This window comes from Vitis riparia, chromosome 12, assembly GCF_004353265.1.
Source record: "Vitis riparia cultivar Riparia Gloire de Montpellier isolate 1030 chromosome 12, EGFV_Vit.rip_1.0, whole genome shotgun sequence".
NCBI classification, from domain to species: Eukaryota; Viridiplantae; Streptophyta; class Magnoliopsida; order Vitales; family Vitaceae; genus Vitis; species Vitis riparia.
In genome coordinates, this window is record NC_048442.1 from 9435328 (window position 1) to 9455930 (window position 20603).

General features: G+C 30.1%; 1 protein-coding gene across 2 annotated transcripts; it reads left to right on the forward strand.

The window, feature by feature from the left end:
* Positions 1-12227: 12227 nt before the first annotated feature.
* LOC117926318 (peroxidase N1-like) lies at positions 12228-14061 on the forward strand. 2 transcript variants are annotated; one of them, XR_004653107.1, is made up of 4 exons: positions 12228-12723; positions 12810-12972; positions 13082-13584; positions 13913-14061. XR_004653107.1 is itself a non-coding variant. In XM_034845406.1 (3 exons), exons 1-3 carry the CDS (start codon positions 12337-12339, stop codon positions 13504-13506), a joined length of 975 nt encoding a protein of 324 aa, XP_034701297.1. In that variant the 5' UTR covers positions 12228-12336; the 3' UTR covers positions 13507-13593. The 2 variants fall into 2 exon arrangements, 1 of the variants encoding a protein (XP_034701297.1); XM_034845406.1 differs by lacking the exon at positions 13913-14061 and having other exon boundaries at positions 13082-13593.
* The last annotated feature ends 6542 nt before the right edge of the window (positions 14062-20603 follow it).

A 20603-nucleotide genomic window follows, 5' to 3' on the forward strand; every position in this document is an offset into this window, starting at 1 on the left:
AAGATAAAAAAATGGCAGATTTTATTGATTTCATGTTAATGATAGTCAAAATAATTTTTCTAGATTTTTATCTTTGGTAAATTTATTTGTGCAAACTTTTTTTCAAAGAAATTCAAAAAAAGGTGTTAATTTATATAAAGAAGGTGAGCTATGGCTTAGTAAAGAAGGGCTTCATTATCACAAAAGAATTTCTAAAAACATTTATATAAAATATTTTACACAACTCAAAACAATAATTCATATAAATTACAAATTTTCACTTCACATGAATAATTATATCACATTCAACAATAGATATCACATCATATATCTTTCTTGAACAAGCTCTTTCCACAACCTAACAAATATATAGACTGTAAGGTATTCTAGGTCTCTCACCCAAGGGCATGCATCCATGCTTTCCTATTAATCTAAGCATGGATCATCTCGATGAATGTTTCAGGTCTTTGACCCTAGCGTACCTTACCCTCTTTCCTTTAAGGACTCTCACCCAAAGACCATTTTCCCTATTGTTTTTTACGTTTTATTCAAGTCACTCTTAGCAGTGCCTCTTTCACAAGTGTATAATTGCTTTCGGCATTTTTCTATGTTTTCTCAAGTTACATATGATGTTAGTGAAGGGAAAAACTTTGATCTCTCCATTTCCCAAGTCCGGATCAGGTTAGGAACATGCATAACTATCCTAGGCTTTTTCTAAATCCTATGAACAACGGAAAAATAACATTTTATACTTTAAAAGGATTCAAAAAGTGCTAACAAAAACCATACCTTAGATTCAAATGTTTCCGAATCAAATCCACATAGTGAAAATGAAGATTGAAATCGCAAAAGTCTCGTAAACCCGAAGTCTTTCACCCGATGACTTGAACCTTAATCTTGGCACACTTCTGGTAGGGAGGAAAAGAGGGTGGAGGCTATGGATCTCTATATTTCCGGATGGTGGAAGACAAAAGCTATGAAAACCCTAATCCCTAAGGGGTATTTATAGGGTTCCTAAGTGGGCTTAAGTGATTTGAGCCCACATGGGCTTGGGTCACTTAATCTATCCCAAAATACATTCTAATTAATTAATTAACTCATTAGGGCCTACTGATTAATCAATTAGCCCAATTTAGAGACCTTGTTCACTTACCCCTATGCAACCTTGCATAATTAGCAAAACGTTTTTATGCACAAAAGTGAATCCAAAGCCAATTCAACCCTCATAACCCATGCCAACAAGGTACATGAGCTCAAAGCGAGGACCACTAGGACCCATAAGAATACTAGTTCCCTCATAATTCAATTTTAAAGTTGATTCAATATCCCACTATAGAAAATCAACTAAACTCCAGTATCCTATGTAATAACAATGAGACACCAAGTGCTCGGGTCCGTGACCTACTATCCATTGTGTTTAGTCTCCCCATGAATTGGTGTCCATGGTTTAACAAGGTGAAAGCTATCTGCCTTTTAAGACTACATTTACCATATTTGAGTTATAGATCCTCATATTGTGTGTTCAATTGACATAGCTTAGCTCTCAAAGAGCCTACATCAAGTTCCACTTAAGGAACTACTATGACCATAGTTTCCATGAACACACCTCCTTAGGATCACCCAAGAGGACAAAGTGTCTCAATCCTAAGAGATATTATGGTATCTCTATTGAGAATACCTATTGCTACCAACTTCTACCAACAATGACCTAATCCATAGGGAATATAGGATTAGTTTACTATCTCACCCATAGGTCAAAGTCTTTGCTAAATTTAGCACAAACTCAATATTCTCTTAAGGTTGAGAGACAACACAATGAAGCAGCTTGATGAGCTCATGATTACTTGATAGCCTTAAGTCATGACTTACTGTAGGTCTTGTCTAATATGTAACCATATAAACTAGTTCACTCACCATGGGAACCCATCTCAAAAGCCAAGACTAGCCATCCCTCCAATTAGGAGATGGTGCACTACAACCTCTAATGGGTTACCTAGACCCATGAATCGGTTGTGAACAAATCATTTATTTGCAAGGAACCCATGACTTAGATTTTCTATGTAACTCCTAATGCACCTAAGTCACGTATAATGCAAAATATACAGACAAAAATGCTCATAAAGTATAATACATGGAATAAGAATAGATAAAAGTGAACTAAAACATCATTAAATAAGTAATGAATTCCAAATTTATTACATTATGTCATGTTTTTAGGGGCTTTATCCTAACAATTAGTTGCAATAAAAAAATAGCATATCTCACCACAATAGGGCATATCGGAGCTTGAATCAAACACTAAACAAAGAAAACATGTTTGTTCACACTTCAATAAGGAATTTCATGTTTTATTCAAGTTTCCTAACATTTTTAAGAAATCTGGCTTGTTAAAACTTCAAAATTTTTTTCTCAAAGTAATTTTTTCTCTCACAAGTTTTCATTTTCAAAACCTCTAAGGTTAAGACTAGAAACTGATTATTTAAAAGAAGTTGTTGCTAGATATTTCAATTTAAAACCAATTTAATATCCTCTAAAATCTATATCTCACACTTATTCAACCCATTTCAAACTCATTTAATGGTGGCAAATAGTTGTTGTTATAGCCAAGTAAATCACCAAGTTTTGCTGAATTTTCAACCACTCACTCAAACAAGTAGTTGACTAAGCTATCAACTTACTAACCACTAGGAAAATTGTAGAAAAATGTCACTTAGTCTTAATCATTTTTCAATTAGATTAACAAGTTCATTAACAAACTAATTAACCAACTTCTTTAATTTACTAACAAAATCAATTTACTAATCAAACCATTAATCTTCATTAAGGGATTAAATAAAGTTAAATAAACCCTTAATTAAATGCAAGTCATCACAATGCACTTCTCCTCTCTAAGTTAACAACCATCATCTAGGGTGCAACACTCTACTACTAGTATTACAATGCTTGTATTACTCTCTTACAACCCCATTTTCATGGTTTAGGTTGTTCTCATTTCGCTCGTCACTATTGTATATGGGAATCATTTTTTGCTTTCTTTTCTTTTGGCTAGTAAGATGTTTTAGTTCGCCTAGTTGACTCTTGCTTGTTGATGGATTTAACATGAGTTTGAAAGTTAAACTATTTGGGAATCTCTGAATATTTGCTTATTTCAACTCCCTAAAGCATTTTATCACTTAATATGCCTTTCCCCATCTTTAGGTACCTAGGTATCCACCATAAGCCTTTCCTTGTTTGAACCTCACACTTAACTTTAATTTAAGACTATGTCATCCTAAGGTGCTACTAAATGGAAGGATCTTATCAACATTCATGAATGACAAATCATAGATAAATTGCCAAATTGGAAAAATTGAGTGCTATCATACAACTTTGTATCAACTAAGTTCACGGGTTGGAGATAAGCAGACTCAAATCGTTGACATCTACCATAGTGTATAGATCAATATGAACATCATGAGATGTCCTATAATAAAACCAGCTATTGTTGATATCTTTTTCTCAGTTCCTTCTTCTCCTTCTTCCATAACCTTGGCTTGGAGAAAGATGAGATAAGAGGGTCATATGGAGAATGTAATTAGAAATCCATAATAGAGTCTAACCACAACGACCAAATTGATTATCTTCATGCATAAGAATACTAGATTACCAAGTAGAAAATATTTTAAAATCATCACAAACCTCCGTTTTTTTCTTTTCTATTGCAATTTCTAGTTATTATAAGATGATGTTTTAACTTTCCATACATAAAAATAGATATACTAGAAAGGACATCTCTTTTGTTAATGATGCCAAAGGGATATTAAATGAATGTAATTGGGATCTGGATGGAATATGAAGAAATAGAGCCACTTTGAGGTTCCCTATTAAGTGAGGCATGGAATAGAGTCACTACGAAGAAGTTCTGAGAGTTACGAAGGAAACTCCAATCTCATATTGATCATGGGTTGAGAAAGAGAATTGAACTCTATGAGATCTAATTGGCTTCTTTAAAAAGTGAAGGTACCCCAACTTTCTTTAAAAGGTAAGATGTACAAAGTTTTTTAAAAAAATTTAAGGTGTGTCAACTTCTCTAAAATTCAAGGTGCACTAACCTCATTTTGTCCTTAGTTAGCCCAACATTTTTTAGCCCTTAGCACTCAACACTTGTAACCTCACCTCCACCACACACACACACACACACACATTCAAATTCAATAAACATATTTTTAAAAATAAATTCTAAGTAAATTAAAATCTTATTTTCCAATTTTAGCTTTAAAGTGATAGCTTATACTGAACATTTTTCAAAAAATGTTCACCAAAGTAAAACCATCGAAAATAAAAATCTTAAAAAAATGTTGAGTATCATAAGTACGAAAACAACAAATCCTGTCAGTTTTTATCTCAAATTAAGCTTTTAAAAATGATATACTTTTCATGATTGGTAAAATTTATGGACGACTAAACCCATATACCAAACATACTTAAGTTTTCTAACCTTAAGTAAATGAGAAAATTTAACTATATATATCATAATTTTTTCTTTAATTTACACTACAAGATATTTTTTTTTTTTTTGTTGATAAATGATGAATATTATATTAAGTCATGGTTTTAAACCTTAGGGGTGTGACAATGTCTACATGGTTCCTACACAAGGACTATTTCTCACCATTGAATTTATGAAATCAATTGTAACCAGTATTTGATTTTGAAAAGAAAAACTTATTAAAGGGTGAGTCTGTTTTACTCATGCCCACATTTAAAATTGAATATATATATATATATATATATTTGAATTTATGAAATCAATTGTAACCATTATTTGATTTTGAAAAGAAAAACTTATTAAAGAGTGAGTCTGTTTTTACTCATGCCCTCATTTAAAATTGAATTTATATATATATACATTAATTATTTTTAAATATAGAAGTAAAAATAAAAATAAAAAGAATTTGCATCCAAAAAAATTATGGATTGTAAGTTGAATTTATAAAAGTAAAATAAAAATAATTGAAATGAAACTTCTATTATCCAAATTCATATAATTTATTAGGATTTAAATAAATTAATATTGTAAATTTTAAATAAAATTAACAAAAAATAATTATAATATTTTATAGAATCTATTTAATATTCATATTTATTTTATTATTTTTTATTATCCTAATATACATTTTATTTCTTCAATAAATTAATTTAATCTGCTTTATTTTTTTTAATAAATTGAAAATTTTCAATTTGTATTTAATTTTTTATTTAATAATTTTTAATTATAGTTTTTCATCAATTTTGAGATGTTTAAACATTTTGAACTTTGATATTTAATTAAATAATGATAAATCTACAATGTAGTTATTACTAAATTATAGATAATTCTTCAACAATCTTAATTGTTTATGTTAATTCTTTTAAAATTTTAAAATATTTTGATAAAATTTTGAACTTTTTTTCACATAAGTTTTTTATGTTTGGTTGAATAATTAGATACATTGTCTAGTTTTCTTTCCTTCTAAGTACATTATGTATTTTTCTTTCTTTTTAAGGTGTAAGACATAAAATTATTTAATTTTACTTTCCTAACTTTCTCCTAATTCCACCTTAAGAAAAGGGTATAAAGAATGTGATAAAGACTATGAATAATGTGAAACAAAGTACAAAAAATGTGAAAAATTGTAAAAATAGTGTAAGAAATTATACAAAAAAAATATATGAGATAGAGTGTATGAAGTCATTACAATTATTAAAACTAATATTTGCTATTTTTTCTTGTAGATATAAATTTTGTAAATAGAAATTTAATGTTAAATAATAGTGAATATCTAATGATTAACAAAGTTTATATTTTAGAATTTTTAGATTTTTTATAAGTTTTTCATTAGTGAAATTGAGATAACTTAGTTATATTTTCTATCAAAATGTTTTTAACAAATATCAATAATATTAATTTTATATCCTTTTTTTCTTACCTTAGGGTTGTGAAACATCATTCATGGAATTTTTCAATTCTAATTATATTTTATTACAAAACATATTCTATATAAAAAGTATTAAGAAAGTGAATTAAAGGCTAATTAATTAAGAAAAACACTCAAGAGGGGGGCAAATTGGGTTTCTAAAATATTTTTGAATTTATTCTCAAGCAATAATTAAAGAACAATTGATATAAAGAAATGAGAGTTAGAAAAGACCGTAAACATTGATTTTATAGTGGTTCAACCAATCCCGCCTTTGTCCACTCTTCTCAAGCTCCTTCCGAGGGAGGGTTCCTTTAGTATGAAGCTTCAACTAAGCTTCGAAGTCTTCACAATTAGATTTCTCAACTTTAATGGGCACTATAATCAACCCTTCAAGTTTATCCCTAACTTGAAGACTAAGCACTTAACCTTACTTGAAAAATGAAGATTTAAAATACTCAAACCTAGCACTTAACGAGCAAGAATAAAGAAAGTTAGGATGAACACAATGGTGCACTAGAAAGGAATTGCAAGTGAGAGTTCAATGCACCAAAGAGGGAATGAGCACTTTGAATGCGAGAAACAAGTAGGTAGGAAGTTCAATGCAAGTGTTCTCTTCTCAATAAATGAATGAGAGTCATCTATTTATAGGTTTCCAATCTCAGACATGAAAAAGTGCACCAAAAGGCCTTTCCCGGTTGAGTTCTAGTCGATCGGTTGACTAGTTGTTGGATATTTAATATTTGTCAAGTGACCGTTAGGGGTTTGACTGGACCTTGACTGAGAAAACGTACCCCTCAATTGGGAAATTGAGTAGGGAATGGGTTGACCGATTAGATGTTTTTAGCTCAAAAACTCATCTTTTTCAATTTCAACTCTTCCGAACACTCAAGCGACATCTTTAAGTACTTCTATAAGGCAATTTTGAGTAGTTTTGCCTAGGATTTTTAAATCAATACTCAAGTTTATAAACATATGATCTTTAAGGCTTAAAATGAGTATGAAAATGATATATGAATGAACTAAAATTCCTAAGTGCACCAAAGTAATCACCTTACATTAAGTTCCTACACTTGAGTGGCCTTCATATACCTGGCCCTGATCTTGCTTTCCTTGGATCCTTTTATGATTTACTTGACTTTTCTCTTGATTTTCTTTATTTATACTTGAAACTTAACTCGATTTTCCAACATTAACAAGCTAATCATGATTTATTATCATCAAAACATACTTAGAAGAATGTTTGGGGTATTAGAAAGGATATTAAGAATATAAGAGATGTTACAAAAAATGTGAGATATGATATGAAGAATATGAAACAAGGTACAAAGAGCAAGAAAATGAATGAATAAAGTGAGACAAATGATATGAAGAATGTAAAAGATAGGAACAAAAATGTGAAACAAGGAATGAACAATGTGAAATATAGTATGAAAAATATGAAAGATGATAGATAGGGTAAAAAAAAATGTTAGGTAAGATATGAAGAATGTGATAGATATTTGATATGAAGAATGAGAGACAAAACATAAATAATATGAGATAAGATACAACTAAGGTGAGATAAAATATGATAATGTAAAACAAAGGGTATGAAGAATGTGAGACATGATATAGAAAATTTGCAAGAGGATATGAAGAATAGGAAAAAGGGTACAAGAATGTGAGAAAGAGAATTATCCTGATTTTGGTTTCCCAAAATGACTCATAACAACCTTTTGGCTGCCCACATGAATCATACTCTCACATTCTTCCTACCATGTCTCACATTTTTTATAGCTCTTCTCATGCTCTTTGTACATATATGTTTTATATTGGAAATATGATTTAAAACTACAAAATATCATGCTTTTTTCTTTGAGAGATACAAAATTTGATCTTTCAAAGCAGTCATCCCACGTATTTTTAAACAATATGGTAGTTTAATCTATTTAACTTTGTACTCAATTTTTATCTTTTTTCATGTATTTAATGAATGAGAATTAAATAGCGTTGGTGGAATTTTTTATTTTAAATACAAGTCCTGTTATATTAAATAACAAATGATATTTGATATTTGATAATGAATTTGAAAAACACATGAGATTTAAGTTCAATAAGTAATATCTATCACTTTCAATAAGTGTCTTTGAATTTCATAACACTATTTTGTTTTATAGGTGTCATTAATTTTATGACTAGGTTCAAAGAATGGGTAGATAATTGATGGTACTATAGATTTTTATAAAACCTTAAAGACTATTTTGATTCTAAAATTTGTGAGGGAAAATACGAGGAAAAGAAAATACAGAGGAAAAGTGAAAAAAAAAAAGTACAAATGAAAAAAAAAATTTAAGTAATAAATATTTAATTTTTATTTAGTACATTTGATTCATTTTAATTATTTTGATTAAATATTTTTGAAATAAATAAATTTCTTACTAATTTAAGGTGTATTTGATTTTCTTGATATTTTTTTATAGTGCAATTTAATATGAAAAAATTAACTTTTTTGTATTTTTTTCTATTAGTATTTTTTAAAAACTAAACATAACCTAAATGATTATCATACTCTCCCGAGGTGATGTGACATTATGTAATTAACTAATAGCCTTTTAATGGGACGAAATTTCAAAATAATAAATCTTGCAATAGTATGGATATCTAAATTAATGACGTGTATGCCAAAGAGAAATTGAAATGAAAGTTGTCTTTTTTTATTTTTATTTTTTTCTGAATAATTTCAAGTAAAAAGCTCACCAATATCATATGATGTTAAGTAAATTTAATTAGAAAGAAATATTATAACTAAAGAGAAAACAAATCAAAGTTTTTCAAAACTACTTAGTACTTTATCATGATTACTTTTATTGCTAGAAACAGATGTAGCTCCTCCATCTTTATAGTAAGTTTTTTTTTTTTTTTGCAATGGAAGGGAAGGTTTGACATTCCAACTAGTACAGAGAAAAGTTTTTATAAGAAATTAATTTATAATTAAGAAATTTCCTTTATTGGCCATTATGGGGTTAACTTCTACACCAACCTTTTTTTAAAAAAAAAAAAAAAATCTTAAGAAATGATTGCTGCAAAAATATTTCCAAATTTACGACACGTCTCTTCAAGAGATACCTTCCATAATTTTCATATCAAGTATACATATTAAAAAAAAAAGTTAAATTTAAACTAAAGGTACCTTTTCAATAAACATTTTTTCACAATTTTCATATCAACAATACACATTATAAAAAAAAAATGAATTTAAATTAAAGGTGCCTCTTGAAGAGACACCTTCTATAATTCCTAAAAATTAAATTTATATTAAAAGTGTCTCTTAAAGAGACACCTTATTACAATTCTTTTTATTAGTCAAACACCTTAAAATTTTGAATTCATATTAAAGACGTCTCTCGAAAATACAGTAGCTTCCAAAATTCCATAACATTGAATATATACCAAAGTTGTCTCTTCAAAACATAGCTTCCACAATTTTTATATAAGTCAAAAGACACATTTAATATAAATTCGATTTTGTTAAATTATAAAAATGTGTTTCTTGAAAAGAAATTTTTAATATAAGTTCAATTTTTTGAAATTGTAGAAGATGTCTTTTAAAGAAACACCTTCAATTTAAATTCAATTTTTTAAATATATATCATTGATATGAAAATTTTGAAAGATGTCTTTTCAAGAGACATCTTTAGTTTATATTTAATTTTTTAAATTAGTCTGATTGATATGCAAATTGTGAAATATATCTCTTCAAGAGATACCTTCTAATATAATAAAAAGTGTTATAGATTTAGAAATATTTTTTAATATATTACATTTTTTAAATTTATTTTAAATCTACTATATTTTTATCAAAAATTCCAAATTGTAGGGAGATGAATTTAGTCTCTCTCACAAAGTCAAATTGGTCTTTTCTTCAATATTAACATGTTCCTTGATTCTCAAATTTGTTTATAATTAATTTATAAATCAATAATTAGTTTATAAATCAAGGATCTTACTTATATAAAGAAAAAGTTAAGTACATTTTGTTTGAATCTTGAACCAATTAAGGGAAAATTTGGAAAAATGTTTTTTTTTCTTTTCATTTCATTAATGGATAATTAAAAAAAAGGAAAAGTACGATGATAGTTGGGCATAATTTGTTTATGTCTAGACTCTTAACGTGCCTCTTTAGACTCTTAACGTTTTTAAAGTTACAATAATTTGAGAAAAAATTAAGATTATTAATACTTAATTATTTAAATTGGCTTTAAATTAAATTATATTTAAATTATTAATTTAAAACTTATTACTTGATTCTTACTTTAAATATTAAAGTTATTTGATAAAATTAATTTAAAATTTATTCTAAATTTTTAAATTGACATATTTATCTTCATAAATTATAATTAAAGCAAAGGAGATCGAGTAATAAGGAAGGTTGTTGTGAAGTAATTAAAGAGATCATGGAGGTAATTAGTATAAAAATGTAAAATGAAGATGTAAATTTAAAAATAAGTTAATTATTTTTACTTATTTCTTAAGGTTGTTTTTTTTTTTTATTTTAAATCATACCATTAAATTATTTTGTCAAATATACTTAATTTATTTAATAACTTAAATTAAGTTATTAAGTCATTTTAAATTATTAAGTTGGTTTTGAAATACCCACTAAATTTGATTTTGATTTTCTTGGATCTCTTTTTAATAAACCTTTTTTTTTTTAAAAAAAAAAACCCTTTTCCTCGTGATTTAAAAAGACCTTTATGTGTGATATTTTGCCGGATACTAAGAATAATACCATTTGAGATAAATCCAAGCTTCTTTTTCTTCGCAGACGATTGCATGGGCCCTGGGTAATGATTAATTTCGAGGAACACATGGATACAAGTCAACCAAAAAAACCGAAAGAATTAATGTGGGGTAGTACTGTTAATTTGGATTCCAGCTGAGAAAATAATAATAATAAAAATTCTAGGCGGGAATAAAAGGTTGACAACAAATAAAATATTATAAAGTTTTAAATAAAGATGACAAATATAATTGGATAATATAATTCAATATATTTTTTTTTTGTTTTGAATTGGAATTAAATATAATCATATTTGGATTAAATTTATATCAATCTACATAACCCATTTAATAAATTAATTAATTTTTAATTAAAAATGAATATGATAGGAATTCATTTACTTAAGAATCATGTTAATTAATTTGATTATAACTTTAACCTATTTAATTTATATTTTAATTATTTAAAATTTGATTTTAAATTAATTGAATCATAAACATGTCAAATTAAGAGATTAGTTATATAAACTCGTATAAAATCTAATTTTATTTAATTATTAAATATAACCTAATTATTAAATAGATTAATGAAATTATATAAAGTATTATTTATTGAATAATTAAACATTCTTAAATATATATTTTTAACTCTTATTGTTTGTATTGTATTTGGAATGAACTATTTAATAAACTCTACTATGTTTGATAGTGCATAACCGCGATCCTCTAATACAAATTATCATTCTTAGTGTCAAATATGGTTAAATAATAAAATTAACAATGTATTTTTTTAACAAAAAAAGATAAATAATTGAAAAAAAAATCAATTAACGGTAGGTAGCGGGTGATAAATTAAGATGGTAGGGTATGGACAGGGACAATGGCCAAATGTCACCTCGTTTTTCTGCAAGGGCAAATAGTTGGTGACTATTTGTCTTCTACAATGAGTAGTGGGAGGAGGCTTAGTTTGGAGATACGTAAATTGAGATTGGGACCTCCACATTCCATAGTGGAAGGCCTGCTGACCAATCAAATATGGAAGCTGGCAATTGAGAGGAAACATTTTGGATGCCTCCTCGTGCGAACTTTCAATAATTATCATTAATTTCTCTAGCCATGTATCATGTTGTCACAATTAAAAAATGGGCTGATACTACTTTTGGGCGGTGAGGGACTCATTTTGTAATTTGTATTATGTGATCATTTAAGGGAATTTGAACTTTGACCATACGGATTTGGATCTCTCAAGCAAATAAGTCATGTTTATTGATTTATTTTTCTCTTGGCACTGGACAAGAGGCAAACAACTGTTCCCCACATGCACCACTTCTCATTGTAATATTATTGTTATTAGCAATATTCTCACAAGCCATTCCACGACAAAACAAGAATAAAAACAAAAAAGGCCAGCCAATTGGTTTGAATTTTTCTAATATTCCCTCATCATGGTCGTGGGTCCTAGTAGCCGGCTTTGTTTACTTCATTCCGCGTTTTGACTTCAATCTTTCTCCTATATATACTTGCATGACTTCACCTCCCACAGCACCACAATACCCCAATTCCACAACGCTCTACTCTCATATCTATTGCTTCTATATACCAAACCCTAAGCCTACTTCTCTTCTTTGTTACCTTGATTATATATCATTTGGTCATCATAATGGAAACTCCCACATTGTTGTTTCTCTTTCTAATAGCCATGGCTGCTGCATTGGTGCAAGGCCAAGGCACTAGGGTTGGCTTCTATTCCCGTACATGTCCTCAAGTTGAATCCATTGTTCAGAAAACTGTCAATTCCCATTTCCAGTCCAATCCAGCCATTGCCCCTGGCTTGCTTCGCATGCACTTCCATGACTGCTTTGTCCAGGGTTGCGATGCTTCCATCCTCATCGATGGGTCGTCCACCGAGAAAACGGCTGGGCCAAATCGTCTGTTGAGAGGATATGATGTTATTGACGATGCCAAGACACAGCTCGAAGCCGCTTGCCCTGGAGTCGTCTCTTGCGCTGATATTCTTGCCCTCGCTGCCCGCGACTCGGTCGTTCTGGTAACTTTCACGTTGCATTCAATTTATGTTTTCGCAATATTTCGATGTCCTTCTGATGCTTAACTGTGTTATAATTCACTATGCAGACAAAAGGACTAACGTGGAAAGTGCCTACGGGACGTAGAGATGGGCGAGTTTCATTGGCATCTAATGTTAACAATTTGCCTGGCCCTCGCGACTCTGTTGAAGTCCAAAAGAAAAAGTTTGCTGACAAGGGTCTCAATGATCAAGATCTGGTTACTCTTGTTGGTAAGAATAGATACTGGAACCATGATGAATCAAAGTAAGAATCAGTAACCTTGCTTAATTGGTAACTTAACTAAAGTGTTTGTTTGTTTGTGTGACTATATATAAATAGGAGGACACACCATTGGAACTGCAGCATGCCAAGCCTTCAGATACAGACTATACAACTTCAGTACCACGACTGCAAATGGTGCTGACCCTTCCATGGATGCCACATTCGTAACTCAGCTACAAGCCCTCTGTCCAGCTAATGGAGATGCGAGCAGACGGGTTGCACTGGACACTGGTAGCTCAAACACATTTGACGCATCATACTTTACAAACTTGAAGAATGGACGAGGAGTACTGGAATCTGATCAGAGGTTATGGACAGATGCTTCCACCAAAACTTTTGTTCAGCGCTTCCTGGGGGTTAGAGGGCTGCTTGGATTGAATTTCAACCTTGAGTTTGGAAGGTCCATGGTGAAGATGAGCAACATTGGGGTGAAGACTGGGACTCTGGGTGAAATTCGCAAAGTGTGCTCTGCAATTAACTGATGAGAGTTTTCCACTATGAAGTAGTGAATTGATCATGTACCCTTTGATTATTAATTTACCTAAGTGAAGTAAAGAACCGTTAGGCTATGTTTGGTTCCCGGAAAATACAAAGAAAAGAAAAAAAATGCTAAGGAAAATGATTTTCTCATGTTTGATTGTGTTATGAAAAATATCAAAGAAAATCAAATATAATTAAAATTAATTAAAAACTTATGTATTTTTAAATTATTTAATCTTTATATTGACGAGTTAAAATAAATAAAATGAGTTTGAAGTAACAAAAAAAATAATTTATCAACTTTTAATCTATTTTTTTATTTTCCTTCATTTTTTCTTTCCTTCTACTTTTCCTTTGTATTTTCTTTCCCTCGCATTTTCCCTCAAATTTTCCGAGAACCAAACATAGCCTAGTATTCCGTAACTTCTCACATGCACTGTGAATCTGTGATAATGATTAAGCTTACACCCGAAAGCAAAGTGTGAATGGAAATATTGATGCATGGTTGAATATATGGTGGGCTTTTGACATCATCATAATTGAATTATTTGAATATATAGATGCTCCCTTTTTCCCTTTTTATTTATTGATTGATATGTGGATAAGGTTGGCACTGCCATATTGGTCTCCTCTGCATTGTCAGGTTGACACCCAAATTTCAATTGGTGGACATTGTCCTATATATCCCATGTGATCCACCATAATTATCTTAATTATATGAAGAACAAAGAGCATATTTGGGGGTGTGATTTAAAAATATACTTCTATTTTTTTTTAAATAAAAAATTTCTTTCATAAAATTTATAATACTATTTAAGTACTATTGCTTTTGGAAAAAGTTCTAAAAATAAAGTGTAATAAAAAATAGTTTTCAAACAACCATCAGAATTCTTTCATCCATTTTTTTAAAATAAATAATTCCTAATATTTCTTAAATTTCTAAAATTCTTCTAATTTGGATTAAAGTCAAATTAATGTTTTTAACAACCTTCCTTAATCTAGGTTTTAAAGTTAATCACATTAACCATCATCTTGGACTTATTGAACACCATCACTTTAATAGCTTTATAAAAGTATTTACAACTTAATATTTTGATCTATAAAACTTAAACTCAATTTTACTATTTTCCATAACTTTCCTAATATTATGGAACTTGATGTTTATATATATTTGCTTTTACCATGAAACATTAAATTCTTTATTAATGTTATAGCAAACTCATTATCATACAAAATCTTTTAAATGTCTTGTAAAGTCTAACTACTTAACATATTATTAAAGTTGTAGCCATGTATTCAATACTTCCAAATGATCAACACTTGGCTTTTCCTTATAGTCTTTTTCCACCAATTCTAGCTTAAATATTTGGTCAACTTTATATTCAAGTTTAGATTGTTTTGTGAAATCATTTTAACACCAATAGATTTCTTTCTAACTAGTAGATTGGGTAGTTCACATGTGTTGTTTTTCTCTATTGATTGAATTTTTCATTCATTGTTTGAATCTACCTTTCATCATTTATTTGTTCTTTATATGAATTTGGTCATAATCTTCATATAAATAAAAGTTAACTGAAACTTCAATTAATAACTTCCTTATCCTTTATGACTTCAAAATCTTTTAAATGTGTAGGCATAATATAAGAACATTTTGAGCATCCTTGTGATTTAGACTGCTACTCTTACTTCTATTTGTAAAGGAAAATTTCTAGTAGGAGAAAGTGTACTTGAAATAGACATATCCATTAGAAAATCCTTCTAATATTCATTGTCTTCCACAAAGTGTTCTTGGATTAAAACGCCTTTTTGTTTACTTTCTTTTGTAGTCCATCTCTAACTATCATTCTCTCAAAATCAAAGATCTCTACTCATAATCGAATTATTAATTGAGATTAAAGCCTTGTTCAGAATAGCATTTTAATTTCTACCTTTCATTAAAGGTAAAAGTGATTATTAGTATGGTACAATTGAATTGTATATTTGAGAATTTTATTTTAAAAATACTTTTATTAATGGACAAAAGATAATTATGGAATTATAGACATTTTTAATTAAATAAAAATTTGCATTTAAGAAATTCACGAATCTTCCTACTCTTTAAAACAAAGATAGATTAAGTTAGAAAATGTTAGTCCCATAATTGGCCAATCACTACTTTGAATGTTTAGAAAGTGACAGTCCCTTAAATAAGAATCTTATCTAAATTATCTTAAAATTTTCATTTGATTTCAATCACAACTCCAAACTTGTAATGACTCACATTCTCATGTAGATATTGTCTGCTCTAGGTTGGCCTAATAAATCCTTATAACTTTAAAACATGTCTGCATAATTAAAAAGAAATCACTACATATATAATATTAAGAACATTTTTTTCTAACCAATAAACTCTCCTAACTTTAAATGTGTCTATATAATTAAGAGAATTTCACTATAGATATAGTGTCAGAAACATCTTTTCCTAAACTATGTGGGATATGACAACCCTCTTATAGGCATGACATATTTTGTCATGCCCTACGACATTATGGCATCAAACAAACAAACATTTCTTACAGGATGAGACAAAGTCTCATAGTGGAGTTTGGAATTGACTCTAATACCATTCAATAACTCACTCCTACTACATATATAGTGGTAATTTTTTTTTCCTTAACTAATATGGGATATCATAATAATGAGTTGCTCTCAAATGTTTAATGTGTTTTAAAGTCATGATCGCCAATTGTGCTAAAAGCAACGATATCTATACAGGGAGCAAGGTAACATAAACGGTATCAAACTTAAACACAAACCTGATATGAGAGTCTAAGTGAGTGTTTTGAGTGACCTCATAATATAATGGGATACAACAAGAACATTATACCTATAACAAGGTGATTGTGATTTCTTACTTGGTTAAGGGAAAAAAGATATTAATATTATATATGTAATAGATTCCTCTTAACATTATAGTTAGATTATAAAAAGTCATTATGATATGTTAGATCTAGAGTAAACAATATTTATATAGGAGAAGGTATGTCATTATAGAGATTATTTGGAGAAACTCTTTCAACGAATAATAAATATTCATCTTTATATTTATTTCTTCATAGATCCTTAAAATTTTGTTCCCATATCTATTTCTTTGTAAACCCATAAAATTTTAAAATGAAAGCAAGAATCCAACAAAAGAAAATATGAATTCAATTGTATCCTAGCAGTTCCAACTTCCAACTTTATTTAACATTATGAAGGTTTTTCATCCTCTAATTGGCTTAAGATAGGACTCTAAGAAGATCTTTCCAATCAATTCTTCTATACACACATCATTAGAGTGAGGAGGCTAGATTGGTTAATCCCTCTTTCATGATTGACGTAGTTGTAGATAATCATAGACTATAATGGACAAAAGAATGGATAAATTCCACTTCCCTTTAAAGGACATTTTCATTAGGTTTTATAACATTAACTCTTGATGTGATCACTACTCCATTCAGTGGTAGTTTGAATAAGAGCTAATCATTATATAGGTTGTTACATCACTTTAGGTTTCATAGTACTAACTTTTGATGAGATTTAAGGCATTGGGTGTCTCTTTTGGTGAAAATGCGTGGTGTTCGTGTTATGTTTATTGATGTATAATGTCTAAGTAGCAATTTTGTTTCATTTTTTATTGGTTAGGATATGACATACTTCCATGAGTCTTATTCATATTAATTTGACTTCAAAATAATTTTAAGACAATTTCAAATTATTTTATTATTGATGTTGTTTGAGGTGTCTATTTTGTTTGAGGTCACTAAAGCGTATGGAATGACTACAATATGGTTTTTAGGCATGGATCGAGGAGAAGTACATGAAAAAAGAATAACTTGGGATTTTTTTTGAAGGAATATTTGAAAGTCTAACAAGAAACATTCAAACAAAAATCCCTCAAGGAATGTCCTCACATTCAATCTAATGACTTGTTTTGCTTTTGTTTGGGTTCCTCATGCTTCATAAGTCTTGAGTCTCCCATTTATACATATTTAACCCCTTATTTCACTGTGGTTAAAAATGACTTTTGTGAAACAACATTTTCTTCCTCTCTTAAACCTAAGATTAATTTCCAAATAGAATTAAAATTTGCGGTTGGGGTCTTAGAATCAATTAAGTGAAGTTGGGTGGTTTTAGCTTCTCATATTGCATAATTTATAATCTTTATGTGCCTTTGGAGCACATATTTGAGCTCTAATTAGGGTTTGAGTCAAGCAACATTTTACTCTTAGGTTAATATTGTTGGGATTGAGCCCCTAAAAGTAATACATGATGTAACAAAGTTAGACTTAATCATCCCCTTGCTATCCCTTTGGTGTATTGACATTGTTTTGAGCATTCAACTCATGTCTCTTACATTGTACATGACTTGGAAGCATTAAAAATTGCATAAAAGATACAAGTCATGGGTTCCTCATAAGTAGATAAGTTGTTCATAGTTGGTTCATGGAGTTTGGCAATCCAGTAGAGACTGCAGTGCACCACCTCCTAATTGGAGGGATGACTTGTTTTGTCTGTTGGGATGAATTTTCCATGGTGAGTGCAGTAGTGTATGTGACGTACACTAGATACTATCTATGCAAGACTATCAATTGTCATGATTCACCAGGTTATTATATTACATGGACTCTCGACCTTGAGAAGATATTAAGTTTGCGCCAAAATCAATAGAAGACTTTGACCTATGGGTGAAACCTAAAAGTGGTCATATATCCCTATGGATTAGGTCACCATTAATGGAGGTTGGTGGCAACAAGTATTTTTAATAAAGGTACCATAATATCTTATAGGATTGAGATAGTGTGTTCCATTGGGCGATCGAAAAGACATGTGATTATGAAATTTGGGGTCATAGTAATTCATTTAGTGGAATTTGACATATGCTCCATGGAGTTAGAGTATGTCAATTGATCACATAATAAGTGGGATTTGTAACTCAAGGATTGGAGAGTTATTCTTGATAGGTGATAGCATTACTTTGTAAGCTTATGGACACCAGTTCATGGTGAGTATGCATGTAATAGATAGTAGGTCATAGATTCGAGCACTTGGTATCTCGTTGTAATATACATAGGGTGTTGGAGTGCAGTTGACTCTCTATAGTGAGATGTTGAGTCAATTTCAGAATATGATTATGAGGGAGCCAGTACTACGATGAGTCCCAACAATCCTCGCTCTAAGCTCATATTCCTTGATGACATGGTTTCTGAGGATTAAATGGGTTATTAGTTCACTTTTGTGCATGAGGGTGTTTTGATAATGATGCAAGTTTGCACAAGGATAAGTGAGTGGTATGTCTGGATTAGGCTAATTGATTAATGAGGGTCTTGTATGGTTAATTAATCAATTAGAAATATTTTTGGGCTAGATTAAGTGACCCAAGCCTATGGTGGGCTTAAGTCACTTAAGCCCAATAGGAAGCTTATAAATACCCCTTTGAGGGTTAGGGTTTCCAAGTCTTGTCATTCTCTCCTTTAGTTTAGAGAAAGAACCTTAACCTCTACCCTTGAAATCTCCTTCATCTCAGTGGTTAAACACAAGGAAGAGTCATCAGGCAGAGGATCATGGTGTTTTTGAGATCAATTATAACTTTGGAGTTATCTTCATTGATTGGAATTGATTTGGGAACATTCGGATCAAAGGTATATTCTCTAGATCTATGTTTTCTATTGTATCCATATTGTTTTTTAATACCTATTTATCCGTTACGATAGATTTAGAGAGCCTAGGATAGATTTGCACGCACCCTGCATGATTCAGGGTATGAGAAAGGAGTAATCCAGGGTTCCTAACAAATACTCTTAACAATTTAGGCCATTAAGAGCTATTTGGATTAAACCATTCCAAGGTGAGTGTGGTATTTTACCCTTAAGTGAATGCCTTTAAGGGTTTGGGCCACTATGTGATATTTGACTTAGGTTGCCTAAGGAAGAGGCTAAATCTATGTATCATATCTTACTTAAGTAAACGTCCTTAAGGGCTTAGGCTACCAATAGTCGCTTAGATTAGGTTGTCCTAAGGAGAGCTTCAATTTAGGTAGTTTTTTTTTTACCTTTAGTCAAATGCTCTTAAGGATTTGGGTCACTAAGGGTCGTTTGAATTAGATTGCCCTAAGGAAATGCTCGATTTGGGTAGCTTTCTACCTTTGGTCAAATAATCATAAGGATTAGAGACATTAGGGGTTGTTTTTCTTGATATTCTAGATCTAAAATCTTCCTTAAGCATGGTTCATTTTTTCACCTTAGAAAATAATCCTTCAATAGTGGCTAGTGGAGATATAGAGAGAGATCTAAAGAGGTTAAGCCCTTTTGACAATGCCTCTTTAAAAGCAAACTACCACTTACATTGTGTATCCTTGCACATGGGAAAGCTTGACATTAAATTATTACATGTACATGCATATTGATTCTTTAATGGCTTTACAAACTTAAACGTATGCTTCCAATTCTTTTTGTTGTTGGATGAAGTGAGCATATTGGGAAGTAAAAGTAGCACGTAATTCCAAATTGACTTAAGTAGAAGTTGTTGTAAATATATCTATGTTGGGCTTTATTGGCTAAAGGAAAAGAGTTTACATAAAAGCAGGTTTTTATCCTATGTTAGTATCATCCTTTTGTCTTACGTGTAGTATATGTTAGGATAGAGCCCTTGAAAGCATAACATAATGTAATAAATTTGGAATTCATTATTTATTTAATGATGTTCAAGTTTCACTTTTATCTATCTTTATTCCATTTATTATACTTTATAAGCATTCTTGTCTGCATCTTTTGTATTGTACATGACTTAGATGCATTAGGAGTTGCACAAAAGATTTAAGTTATGGGTTCCTTGCAAATAAATGACTTGTTCACAACTGGTTTATAGGTCTAGGCAACCCAGTAGAGGTTGTAGTGCACCATCTCCTAATTGGAGAGATGGTTGGTCTTAGCTATCGAGATGGGTTTCCCATGGTGAGTGCACTAGTGTATATGATTACACATTGGACAAGACCTATGGTGAGTCATGGCTTAAGGTTGTCAAGTAGTCATGACTTCACCAAGCTGTTTCATTGTGTTGTTTCTCAACTTTGAGAGAA